At 49.9% G+C, this 12864-nt stretch overlaps 1 protein-coding gene across 1 annotated transcript in view; it reads right to left on the reverse strand.

Moving 5' to 3' along the window:
* Positions 1 to 2365: 2365 nt before the first annotated feature.
* The window catches only part of GNPAT (glyceronephosphate O-acyltransferase), a 35260-nt gene continuing 24761 nt past the window's right edge, over positions 2366 to 12864 (reverse strand). The window contains exons 9-16 of the mRNA XM_032841132.1: positions 11793 to 12016; positions 8833 to 9075; positions 7357 to 7436; positions 6357 to 6497; positions 5163 to 5259; positions 4993 to 5086; positions 3990 to 4051; positions 2366 to 2668 (exon numbers count right to left, since the gene is read on the reverse strand). Coding sequence (XP_032697023.1) covers positions 2625 to 2668; positions 3990 to 4051; positions 4993 to 5086; positions 5163 to 5259; positions 6357 to 6497; positions 7357 to 7436; positions 8833 to 9075; positions 11793 to 12016 — 985 coding nt within the window. The 3' untranslated portion in view covers positions 2366 to 2624. The remainder of the gene's footprint in view (positions 2669 to 3989; positions 4052 to 4992; positions 5087 to 5162; positions 5260 to 6356; positions 6498 to 7356; positions 7437 to 8832; positions 9076 to 11792; positions 12017 to 12864) is intronic.

Here is a 12864-nt window from a genome sequence, read left to right on the forward strand (position 1 = left end):
TTGTGTTTGGAGAGGAGACGTTCTTGGAAAGCCACATGCTATGGGTCTTTTTTTTTTTTTTAAGAGTTTATTTATTTGACAGACAGAGATCACAAGTAGGCAGAGAGGCAGGCAGAGAGAGAGGGGGAAGTAGGCTCCCTGCTGAGCAGGGAGCCCGATGCAGGGCTCGATCCCAGGACTCTGGGATCATGAACTGAGCCGAAGGCAGAGGCTTTAACCCACTGAGCCACCCAGGTGCCCTGCTGTGGGTCTTTTTATTTCCTTCAAAGCAGTGGCAGCTTCACAGTCTGTAGACCGGCGGGAGCAGGAGAGCTGAGGGACATCATGTGGCTTGGAACTACGGCTGGGTGCGGGAGCGTGTGTGGGGTAGGGCCCGGGATATGTGCTTTGAAAGTACGTTAGCATAGGACGCATGCTAGCCCCTAAGATGTTCGGTTTCCTTGCGTTGCTTGAAAGGGTCGGAGACACAGCGGTCCGTCTCTCACAGCAGCCGAGGCCACCTTCGGTTCTGGCTGCACCCCGTCTCCCTGCCCCTCCAGTACCTGCTTACCTGCCGGCTCTGCCGTCGGAGCTGCCAGGAGCAAACTGACGGGGCAGGCTCCTGGGGCTCCAGGGTTGGCCACCCAGACCTGAAATGTGTTCAGTGTAAACCAGTCATCTTACCCCGCCTTCAGCCCTTCGATGCACAGTACGACTGTCACGGAGAAAACCAAATAACCAGAGCAGGGTGAGTGGGGATTCGGTCTAAGGTGTACTTGGTCAGAAACGAGCGGCCCGGCTCCCAGGCTCTCAGCTGTCTGGACTCACACTCTCTCCCTGGGCGGCAGCAGCTGGGTGCCCCTGCCCGTCTAACCGGCGTGCCATGAAATCCTTTGCCAGGGAACATTGCTTAATTGCCTCCTCCTTCGTATCAACAGACGTGAACCTCCGACTTCCCAAACAAGCAGAGTGACACAGAGGACATCCCTGATGCTGGCGCACAGACTGGCCCCGGGGCTTTCCGCAGTCTGTGTGGGCAGCAGAGATAGCCTGGCGTTTGCAAAACCAGTGCCCATTCCAGGGCTCTGGACACTGCCAGCCCTGGCGCCACACGCCGAAACTCTGCAACGTTTTCTGAGGCACTTATATTCCTGTTCCGATGTTTTACGAGTCCCTAAGCCCTCATCTGTGTTGACCCTGTTGCTACGGACTGACTTGTGGCCCCCCAAATTCTGATCTTGGAGCCCCAACCACCCTGCCCCCACATCACTGCGGAGATGGAGCCTCTGGGGAGTAGCCGGGACTGTGCAGAGTAGCGAGGCTGGCGGTGCCGTGGGAGCGCGAGCAAGATGGGGCCTCCCGTGAGCCCAGAGAGAGGCCTGAGAAGGAACCCCACCTTGCTGGCACCTTGATCTGGGGACTTGTAGCCTCGGAAACTGGGAGGAAAAGAAACCTCTGCTGTGTAAGCCACCCCCGTCCCATCGTAGCTCATCATGGCAGCCCAAGCCGACCACCACCCCTGCCTCTCCTGTGTCAGCCACGCTGGTCTTTCAGGCTCCAGAAGCAGCCGCGGGACACTCTGATCTCTCTTCTCTCTGCATACCTCACCCCCGGACCCCTACGCCCACACTTCGAGGGCTGGCACTGGCTCATCTGAGTGCTTGACTTCAACGTCACTCCCAGAGGTGGCCGTCTGTCAGTGTTTGGTATTCACCCGTCGTATTTCAAACTTTTCTGAATTTTTTTTTAAAGTTTACTTTTTACTTTCATTTTTTTAAAAGATTATTTGAGAGAGCAAGCGAGCGAGCACAAGCAGGGGGACAGGACAGAGGAGAAGGACAAGCAGACTCCCTGCCGAGCAGGGGGCCCGATGTGGGGCTCGATCCCAGGACCCCGAGATCATGACTGAGCCAGAGGCAGACGCTTAACGACTGAGCCACTCAGGCGCCCGACAGATTAAGTAATCTCTGCACCCAACATCAGGCTTGAATTCACGACAGCAAGATCAAGAGTCACACGCTCTACTGACGGAGCCCCTCTTCTCCCAAATTCTTAGGCCCATTTTTTTCCCTTAAGCCTATTCCTGCTACATCACTAAGTTCTCTTCGTCGCACGTACTTCCTCTGAAGCACTTTTAGTGATGAGGCCCTTGGGTGGCAAACTTACGGAAGCTAGCGAAGTGATTACACAGCTCTCCCAACCTGGACCGGACTGAGGCCACTGCGCGGAAGGGCAGCCACGAGAAACAGAGCTGTGCCCTTCCCGGTGGTTTGCTCCTGACAGCCGCGCTGGCAGTGTCCATGTCACAGCGTAATTCACAAGTCAGCACAACAGGTTTAATACATGTGATGGTAAGATAAAAAGTGTTAGTGAAACAGGACTGGGATTTGTTTTTCCAAACATGTTTCCAAAGGCTATTTTATTTTAAAACACACACAGAGTTGGACACGAAAGCCTTTTTAAGTGTCGTGGAGAGCATTACGTGGACTGCCCTTCTGCCGGTCTCCTCTTCCTCTCCGCTGAGCCCGCGGCTGTCCTAAGAAGCACGAGCAGATGGCTCTCTTCCTTCATGTCCCTGCTTGCTGGAGTGAGTCCTTGGATGACAGCAATTATGTAACCAAATTTCCTGTAACTGTTTGGCAATATTAAAGTTTTGCAGTCACTGGCTTTCCTACTGGTGTCTTACAATCTAAGGGGAAAAAAAAAAGCAAGCCCATGAAATGACCTTGAGTTTGCCCTTCCTCACCAAGCTGTTTAAGCCTCGTGGTTCCAGAGGCTGACAGAGCACCGAGGGAGAACACCCACCCTCTCTGCGGGGGAAGCAGCAGCAGCCCCCACCCACCGCCCTACAACCAGGGGCAGAGCCAGAATCAGAACAGTTTGCCTTCGGGACTTTCATTCTAGTATGTTCTAGCACAGTCGTACCCATGTCATATCTGCCACCTGTGATTAAGAAATCAATTCCGTCATCCTCACAGAATGAGGGCTTTGGAGGTTGTTTCAAAGCTAGATGCTCCTCTTACCAAATTCAAAATCGAGATTCAGGTTACATATTCTCAGATTTCAGACATAATATAAACAGAAGACGGAGATTTCAACCTTCCTATTTTCTTCAACAAGAAACTAGTATTTCCATCTTCCCCACTGATGTCAACCATTTCTTTGCCTTCTACCCTTTTTCTTCAGCCATTCTGTTTTACCATATGTTTTCCCCTCATCCCACCGGACGGCGACCTGAAGCTCTTCACGCAGGCTTAACAAACGTACTGGATTACGTTTAGGTACAAGAATACTACTTACAAGAATATCCATTCAACAATGTTGTGCTTATTCAATACAATCAGCAGACAGTTTTTTTTTTTTTTTCAAATACTGACACCCTCCTGTTCCAAAACTACCCCATCATCCCTAAGAGAAATGTTCACTACTTCCTCTGACCTCTTTGATCTCTTTCCTTACATCCACACTCTTGACTCTCTCTTCGTACTGCAAACAAACAACCTTGCCTTTCTGGACTGAACTACCTATTGATAAGCTGATGGCATCTGGAGGAGAGTAAGGGTCGGATTATTCTAAGGATATGCTATCAGCTCCAATTCTGAGTTCAGGAAGTCTATACGCTATGAACACTGATCCCAACCCTTTGCCAGGGAAAGAAGGGATCCAAGAGTAGAGAGGAGGGGAATAAATCCAAGGGCTCAGACAAGAGGTATTTTCTCCATGTCCACCGAGATGGGATGTGAGGGGTCCAGACCTCAGACCCTCATTAGTTATGGTAGATGCTGACAGTTATGTTGCAGAAGATCGACCATGTTCTGCCTGTTGTGTTTCCTCTGCACTTTCTCCTTACTTCCCTTGAGAAAAACCTAGATGATATAAATAATTCTGTTTGTATTAAAACTGTTGTTCATTTTGATAAAGTATCCGGTGCCACAGTCTACTTTCTCGTCTTACTGGATGGTGATAAATACAATGTGAAAACCCATCACGGGTCCCTGAACTGTACTTACCAAGCATTTCTTCTAATTTTTTCATGGCAGGTTCGTTCACATTAAATACAGTGTCACTATTTCTGGGGAAAAAAGCAAAAAGCTCTTATTACATAAACTTGGGTGGGGGAAGTAGACGTTCATTATTATCTTATATAGTATGACTTCTTTTCTTTTCTTCTTAAGATTTATTTGACAGAGACACAGAGAGAGAAGACAAACAAGGGGAGCGACAGGCAGAAGGAGAAGCAGGCTCCCCGCTGAGCAAGAGGCCCAATGCGGGGCTCAATCCCAGGACTTGGGATCATGACCTGAGCCGAAGGCAGACACTTAACCGACTGACCTACCCAGGCATACCAAGACTACTTTTCAAGTTTATTATTTTTATTTTTAAATCTCTACACCCCACGTGGGGGTCTAACTCATGACTCCAAGATCAAGAATCATAGTTTCTACCGACTGAGCCAGCCGGGTTCTCCAAGACTACTTCTCAAAGGCCAAGTCTTTCAGTAGCCGACAATCCTGTTGCTCCTGCCCTACTTGCTGGCTTCACCCTTCACCCCCCTGATGACAGGAGAGATATACTACGAGACTCTCCCCACGAAGCTGGGTCACTCTTCAATTCCTTCACTCAGAGAGGAAACAGCGAACTATCTGCACACATAGGTGTGTCTTTATGTACTAACATGCATGTTTGTGTGTGTATATAGGTGTGCGTGCACACACACACACACACAAACACACTCTCTCTCTACTACACTCCCCCAAAATCTCTCTTACAATTCATCTATACATTTCAATATTAGGTCAAGGCCAAAATGCTGGCCTAGAACACTTTCTTTCTTTGCTTCAATACCGTCTTCATTCATAACCACATAAAACTTGCACAGTAACTCATACTGACATAACTCATCGGGAGGCAGGGGAGGGAAGCAGGATATCCTGTTTCGAGGACTTGCTCTGCATTCCGTGCTCAGCGGCCATTAGCGGCCACTGTTCCCGCAGTCCCGTGTGCAGTACTTACACTTTCTTCTTCTCCACCACACCTAGCCTCACAAAAGCTGCTAAGGCATTTTTCTGCACGTCGCAGGACAAGACATCGTAACACTGCGAGGCACCTGCGAGGGAGAAAGAGTCAGTGGACCCTTTTGTTCTCAACTGCAAGAAGTCGCCACGCACGGTGGTGTGACTAACCTTGATCCAGAAGCTGACCCGTGAACTTTCGGACTCCAGCCAAGTACTGTTTCTCAGTGAAGTCATCTTCTTCATTCAGGAGGTATTTGCAAATTATCTGATTTTAACAGAAAGGGTGAGGGGAAAGAGAAAAAAGGCAGCCAAACGCCCTGCACTGGCGACGGCCGTGCCGTGGCCCCCATGACAGAAAGCTACCTCGTGTGGGAGCAGAATAAAGGCTCTCTAAGGCTGGAGCACAGAGAAGCTACAGAATTCTTACGAGGTCGCCCTGGAGCTGGTATCACTGCTTAGAGTTGGAAGACCAGCGTGTGAACTCATACTGACATTGCTTAGAATACACTTCCTCACTTGAATTGTTGCAAGTTGAGTGAATTACCATCAGCTGAACAGGTCTTGCACTGCTCAGGAAGAAAGTGGCCAGATTCTGTGTAACTGCTTTTTCCCTAAAAACACCTAAGAGCCTGTTGGGACCCCAGATGCTTGAAGACTTATACCGCAAAAAGTGCTTATGGGCAGAAGGGCCACTTCTCAGCTGCCCGCTCAGCGCGGGACTTGGCACAGGGGCTCGCTCTGTCATGGGTCAGAGCACCCCCTGCCAGAATGTCGGTCCCGGGGGGCCGCTGACCAGCGCTGAGCGCTCAGAGCTCAGAGCCAGGGCCGCTTCTGGTGAATATGTACAGCCCCTGCAAACTCCCCTTGCCCTTGGAACCCTGGCACCATTCCTGCCCGGCATCTCTACCACCCCCCCCTCTGTTTAACCACTCCTTAGAGCTCTGACTGACTCTTCTGGATACTTGCACTTGAACCGTTACTTCCCCTTCCATTAGCCTTTAGTGATACAATCACTGACATGATGAATCATTCCAGTCTTGCGTTGACTGAGTGCCTGCGATGTAGCAAACACCGAGCTACGAGAAAAGCCTCGAAGGTACAGTGTGATGGCACTCGGGTCTAGGTGTGGTTCTGGGCATCCTGAAGCTGTTACCCTCTGGGGTCTGTAAGGGACCCCTTTAGGGGAGCAAGGTCTTCACCTGAGAGGTGACTCTTCCAACTTGCTGAGCAATCTCTAGTTCCACCATTCACCTGGGGAAGGCACTTGCCCTCCGGACCAGAAGGAAGCAAGCACGGGGTGGGAGGTCTTAGTTATACTGGATACGGGGGCGATGAAGGAGAACTTGCAAAAGAGATACATACCTGATAACATTCCACAAAAGGTTTAAAGAGACCTATTAAAAATTCTAACACGGTATTTCCTTTCTCTGTAACTAGGATGTCTCTTGTCGTCACTTGTATTGTCTCGTTTTTACAGAGGAGGTAACAGCCTTCTTCAAAGTCCTGGGAAGGGAGGGGAGAAGACAGGGAGCATCCACTAATTTAGGTTAACAGGAACTCTGCTGGTCTCAGTAAACACAGCCATGGGTCCTCAGAACTAGAGAACACCAGCTAATTCTACAACCCGTCCAAAAGGTTCTGCTTATTAGATAGCAGCCAGAGAAGCATGTGTTCGAACACTCAAAATGCTGAACCCCAAACACAGTGAACACACAAGAGATTCAGGAGCCTTAGAAACCATGACCTGGGTGATGGCTTTTTCTCACTTTGCACAGCCACATTCCTTAAATTTTAAATAGAGCATACAGCTGGTCCTAAAGATATGTGGAATTATGCTAATGCTCAAAAAACTGCTGGCCTCGTTCTCAACGGAGTAAAACCTGGGCTCCTCGGCACAGTGTACAGAAACCTGACCACCTTCTGTCTATCCTGGTATATCCCCTGTCCTAGCACATCTGAGGTCCAGCTCTGAGGGTCCGATCCCTCACGAGCTGTCTATACCGTCAGGCAAGACCACTGCTCTCTAATCTCAAAGCAAAGGGCCCCATACATTGCAACAAGTTGTTAACAGGAAAATGTGTACCGGCTGATAAATTTTTTAACCAGTGTTGACTTACTTACAGTGGCTGCACTCAAGGTTTAAGGTTTAAGACTTTCTTTTCACCAAATAATCCCTACGTTACTGATTAACCTTGACCAAGAATCAAAACAGAGCTCATCAAAATGTGAGTGTCCAAGAGTTTTGTTATTTCTGCTGTGTACCAGCCTTGGGGAAAGGGAAGTCACACGCTTGAATCCAAGCCTACCACTTCCAGAACTCACACTGTGAACACACTCGTGCTCTTTGGCTGTAAAGATTTACCTTTAGTGTGTTTCCTGGAAGGAAGATGAACTCATCTGAAAAAACACTGAGCAGGAAGTGAAAGCAACTGTAGATATCCTCTGGAAATAAATAAATTACATCCAATTACAATGCTGGTTTTAAATTTTCGGGAAGTACCAAGAAGTCTACAAATCTCCAAAGTGCAGCACTCCAAAGGCCTATTATTCAATGCCAAGGGCGAGAATGCAGGCCCCCAAAGGAAGTTATACAGCCAATCCAAAGTTTACCTACAGAGCGCACTATAGTGTAGCAGTGCAAAGAGCTAGACCTGAGTCACAGCCAGGCTTCTATCCAGTCAGTGTGCTGATGTGTGAGAGGCTACATTTCTAAGGAGCTAGAGTGCTTCATGATCCCCTGCCCACGGCTCCTGAGTAGAGAAGGAAAGGAATGAATTACTTCGATACCTTCTCTAGTCCTATTTCCTGTTGTCTTTCCCATATCTTTAGCACTAGAATACACCAGCACACAACAGAAAATACTGTCTCATTCTCCAGAAACATAGGTCTCCCCTGCCCATTAGTTAATGAAGAACAGAGGTTTCTTCATCTTTCTGACACAGGCTATGAACGCTCTCATTAGAAGAATATGTAGACATGTGGACACGCTGTGCTGTCTCCAAGTTCAGGGTGGTCCCAACACTCTAGAAGATCACGCAGGTACCATCCCCGTAGCTGTGAACGAACTCCGATGTAAGAAACCTCAGAACTAAGACCAAGATTTAAGTTTTCTGTGTCTTGAACGAAGCTGACTTGTCTGGCCCGTTTCCTCATTCATGAACGAGGGCATGGACACAGGACCTGAGGCTCCTTCCAAGGCTAAAGGTCAAAGTCTGACTCTTCCTTAGAATGATCTATGGAGCGTTGAAAAACAAAAATGAGAACATCAGCATCTAATCCACACTCTGGAACAACTGAAAGGTGGGGTTCACCCTTCAGTAACTCCGGGGGAGCCTGGGTAGAACACCCTGGACCTTGACGACAGGTTCCTGGGAACAAAAGGGTGTTATTCATGGTTCCCCCCTCAGTGCCACTAGAACACGCCTACGTATCCAGATGGCACTCCTGCACTGCTGGACTGTTTACCCACTCCCCCACCCCCCCACCTTCTGTCAGATAAGGGAGAAAGGGCCTCAGGCCAGGAGAGGGAGAGCTGTGCTCTATAATCTCACAGCCGTGCTCAGGTAATTACGTAACATGCTAGGCCTCACTTTCCGTATTTATAAAAGAAGAGGTCTAGGTTAATTTCTTCCATCCCTTTCCATTCCCAAATTTGAAGCAGAGGGCCATGTACTGGGGGCACAAACCTAACAGCTTCTGAGTGTACAGGCCCCACTTTTGCTGCTGTCTAGGGTGCACACATGTGGCTGAGCACTGTAAGGCTTCAAATGTTGCTCCCTATGTGGAACTGGATGGCCAGGTCTCTTCCAAAGTTCAAGACCACATTCCCACGAGTTACCTTTCCGGAACCCGGGGGTCATCTGCAGTGCCACAGCTACTAAGGAAGGGCGGACAAAAATGTTGAGCAACTGGTTCCTGTAGGCCGAGCACATGAGGAGGGTGATATGCTGGAAAATAAGTCCATCGACCACTTCAGAGTCTCCAGAGTCCATATTCAGAACCACCTGGTCTTTGACGAGGCTAGCGATGTTGGAATGCAGGAGAATGTTGGACTGGATAACCTCCTCAGCAGGCTCATTATCTACACACAGAGACAAGTCATTCAGGCGGGCGGCGGAGATGGGACGGGTCTCTGCTGGGTGTCCAGCAATGCTCGTGGCCTGGCACATTCACTTTCAAGTGCCAGGTTCGAGCTCTGGGCTCTACCAATCGAAGTAATGAGACCCTATGGGAAAGACACTTTTTTTTTTTTTTTTTAAAGTAATCTCTGTGCCCAATGTGGGGCGCAAACTGATGACCCTGAGATCAAGAGTTCCATGTTCTTCCAACGGAGCCAGCCAGGCGCCCTGTGAAAGAGACTATGAAAGTACTATAACTCTCTCTCTAAAGACATTTAACACGCCTTCTTATCTACCCCCAATCTGTCATCTCTTCTGAAATACCTATCGATTCCCGCTCTGAAAACCAACACATCCTCAGGAACCAAGTGTGTCCCAAGGACTGTAAAAGCAAGTTACAGGACAAGAAAATCACATACCAGAAGGTTCACGATTAGAACGTGCTTCATTCGCTCACACACACACTCCCTGCTTAGATCAATTAATTCCAAGACTGCAAGAATATTGTTTTGCAACTTTGCTGGTGAAGCAAAGGGCAACCCAAGAGGCACTCCCCTAGCACCAGGCCTCCCTGGTGAGATTTTTCTGGTTTTCCCACATCCGAGAAAACGAAACGATGGGGCCGGTTTCAGATGCTGGTAACTCACTCCACTGACACTTCACTAGCCTGGAGATAGCCAAGGAGTTAGAACTACCGAAGCACACCAGAGACATGGTGACAGTCAGCCTTCTTGGCAAGGGAGATCATTTTCCTGTTACCCTGGGCCACACAGCAGGCTGCTGGGCTACGTAACCAAAGGGACACCACTCCAGCTGGCCAAGAGGTCAACCGAAGGGTGTGGCTTTCCTTCTGGGCTCCACCACACCGTTCTGGGCTCACAGGCCTTGGGCCAGCTTGCTCAAGGTAACGATACAACCTATGATACTGTTACACACATCACAGAGCACAGAACAGTATGCCAGGACAATAGGATACGGTAAAGAGCTCCAGCCATGAGAACGCAGGCAAGATGAGTGGAGTAAGAAGAAAAAAGGAACTGAATTAGGAAATGTGCTGAATCACTCTCCACGACGGCTACTTAATACCCACTTGGTAGCTGCAGTTACTTTAGCTGCTCAACAGAGACTCTCGGCCATGGACTGGCCGCGCATCGACCCCACCTTGCAAGAGGCGCTTGTGTTCTCACAGGCTCCCGGGCCTGCGGGAGTCAGCACTTTACCTGTTCTTTTCCAGGATCTCCCACCTGAATCACACTCCCAGGAGACCATGAAAATACTGGGACATGTGTCTGACTCATCTTCATTTCCCCATTGGTGACCGCCATCCAGTCTGATGTCCCTTCTGTGAGCCGTTTCGCCTACACATCTCGTAGCTCGTCCACCTTTAAAGCTGACATGGGCTGTTTGCTACAGCTGTTTTCAGTCATGCTTCCCTGCTTAAAACCTGCTCCTGTGTGAGCAATCCCTCACCCACGCGTCTTCCTGAACGGCTCCTCCTTTTCCATCAAGGTGAAACTCGACATCAAAAGTCACTTCTATGAAACCTTCCCAGAGCAGGGACCCTTCCCTACACAGTATTCTCAGCAACTGTCTGTGGTCTGTCCATAGCTCTTTTTTTTTTTTTTTTTCCAAATATTTTCTTATTTATTTGAGAGAGAGAGAGAGAGCGCACACGAGTAGGGGGAGCAGCAGAGGGAGAGGGACAAGAAGACTTCTTGATGAGCAGGGAGCCTGACCTGAGGCTCGATCCCAGGTCCCTGAGATTACGACCAAAGGCAGACGCTTAACTGACTGGGCGGCCCAGGCACCCCCATCCATAGCTCTCTCTGTTTACTTCACTGGACCTTGTCTCTAGATCACCCAGCCCTGACTTCCACAAGGCAGGAGAACCTCACAGAGGCTGCAGCTTGTCCCCTTTGTATCCCTGGCTGTTCCCAGCACCGACCAGACTCAAGAGGTTTAACGACGAACAGCAGGGAGCTGCGTATAAATGGATCCCACTTCTGACAGCGGTCTCTGCAATTTTAACCCAGAGAGATTGAAAACGGGACTAAAGCTAACACTTATCATAGAACATCCCAAACTCCCAGCACAGTATTTGTAACTCTAATGAGGCTTTTACAAAGCTATCGTTTTCAGAGAATTGTATAAAGTTCTACATGACTGGCCCTTTAGTCCTTAGGACGCAGTGAGGCAAATGGGTTGCGAATACAAGAAGGTTTAAAAGGAGGGCGTACCACCCCGGTCGTGGCGAGCAGCGAGTCGTGCACGGAGCTGTCACACCAGCACTGCACACCAGAAACAAGCGGGACATGCTATGCCAACCGTGTTTCGGTAACAAAAATTTAGAAAAAATGAAAATAAAGAGGTGGCGTGGAGGGAGGAATGCGTGGAGGACGAGAAGATCCACTTACTTTCCGGGCCGCTGGGTGCCAAGGATACGGTGTTCTCGCTCTCCAGGTACTGAGTGTCCAGGAGGACACGGTGTGTGAACCACTACTCATTCTCGAGGGATTGTGCTGCAATGTCCCAGAGTGATACCAACAAGTAAAGTTTTTTTTCTCTCGGAGCAAAGCTTTGCTCCGTGTCCTCTACAGGCTTTTTCATGCTTGGGCAAGGATTCTTCCAGAGTAAGAAATAAAAAGCAAGCACTCTCAGGACATGCATCCCACATACGTACCGGGCCAAGTGAGAAAGCCCCCGAAGGCCTGGGTTAAGCCTTTGAGCCATAAAGTCTTCTCCACCAGGGTGTCGAAGTCCATGGCCGGCCGGTTCTGGAGCAGAATGGCGGCCGTTAGGGCCCAGGGGCTCAGGACCAGGTTCTGGATCTGCAGCAGCTGCATCTTATAGGCCACTTCCGTGACGAAGGCGTGCACGTCCTCCGGCTGCTTCTGAGGAATATACCTACGAGAACAGTGAAGACCGAGTCACTGCTCTGTGGCGTGCACCGAGGTGAGTGGCGGGGGCGGGGGGGCGCAGAGACAGACCCTTGGGAAGGCTTTTCCGACTTTCTGCCAACCGAATTCTCTCAGGTCACAATGCGAGACTACACCCTGACTTGACTACAGTGTAGCCTGCCCCATGGGACAGAGTCCTGTTCTTTTGGGTTCCAGGCAAAAACAACAACCCACAAAAACCACAACTGCTGCGGCTTTATCAGTGGATCCATCAATTCCCCCGTGAGAACGGAGGCCTCCGCCAGTAGACTGGACGACAGGGTCCTTCTGGAATCCTCTGCGCTCTGAACACCTGTCTCCCAGAACATGCGTTCCAGGGAACATGTGACCACTCATGTCTGTGCTGCACAGGCCATCCAGTTTGCCTGGCGGCCGCCCTGCCCTTCTAAAAACCACAAGGTCGCCTGCCACGTACTGCCACGATCCTCGCCTGACAGATTCTTCAGGCGTGTGTCAGCAACCTTGGAATCAGATGCTCTCCGGAGCCTGGGCAGAGCGGGATGAAGCAGGGATAGGCGCAGGACCTAAAGCAGCCCCACGGTAAGGTGGCTTCGCGTGAAATCTAGGACCAATGAGGGCGCCCGGTCCTAGAGAACACCTGGCGGACCCAATCTGAGAGCTAGAGAGGGAAAGCTAAGCTAACATCCGCTGCAGAGCTGAGGAAGCGGCTAGTGACGCACGCCGGCGGCCATGGGCCCCCTGGCATGACAGATAAATGACGAGTGATATTGTAGTCACGGGCAGCCTGGCTGAACAGATGGGTTCTGTCTCCTTTACTTCCCCAGGTGTGCTTCT

Source organism: Lontra canadensis, unplaced genomic scaffold (assembly GCF_010015895.1).
Source record: "Lontra canadensis isolate GAN:19392208 unplaced genomic scaffold, GSC_riverotter_1.0 scaffold120, whole genome shotgun sequence".
NCBI classification, from domain to species: Eukaryota; Metazoa; Chordata; class Mammalia; order Carnivora; family Mustelidae; genus Lontra; species Lontra canadensis.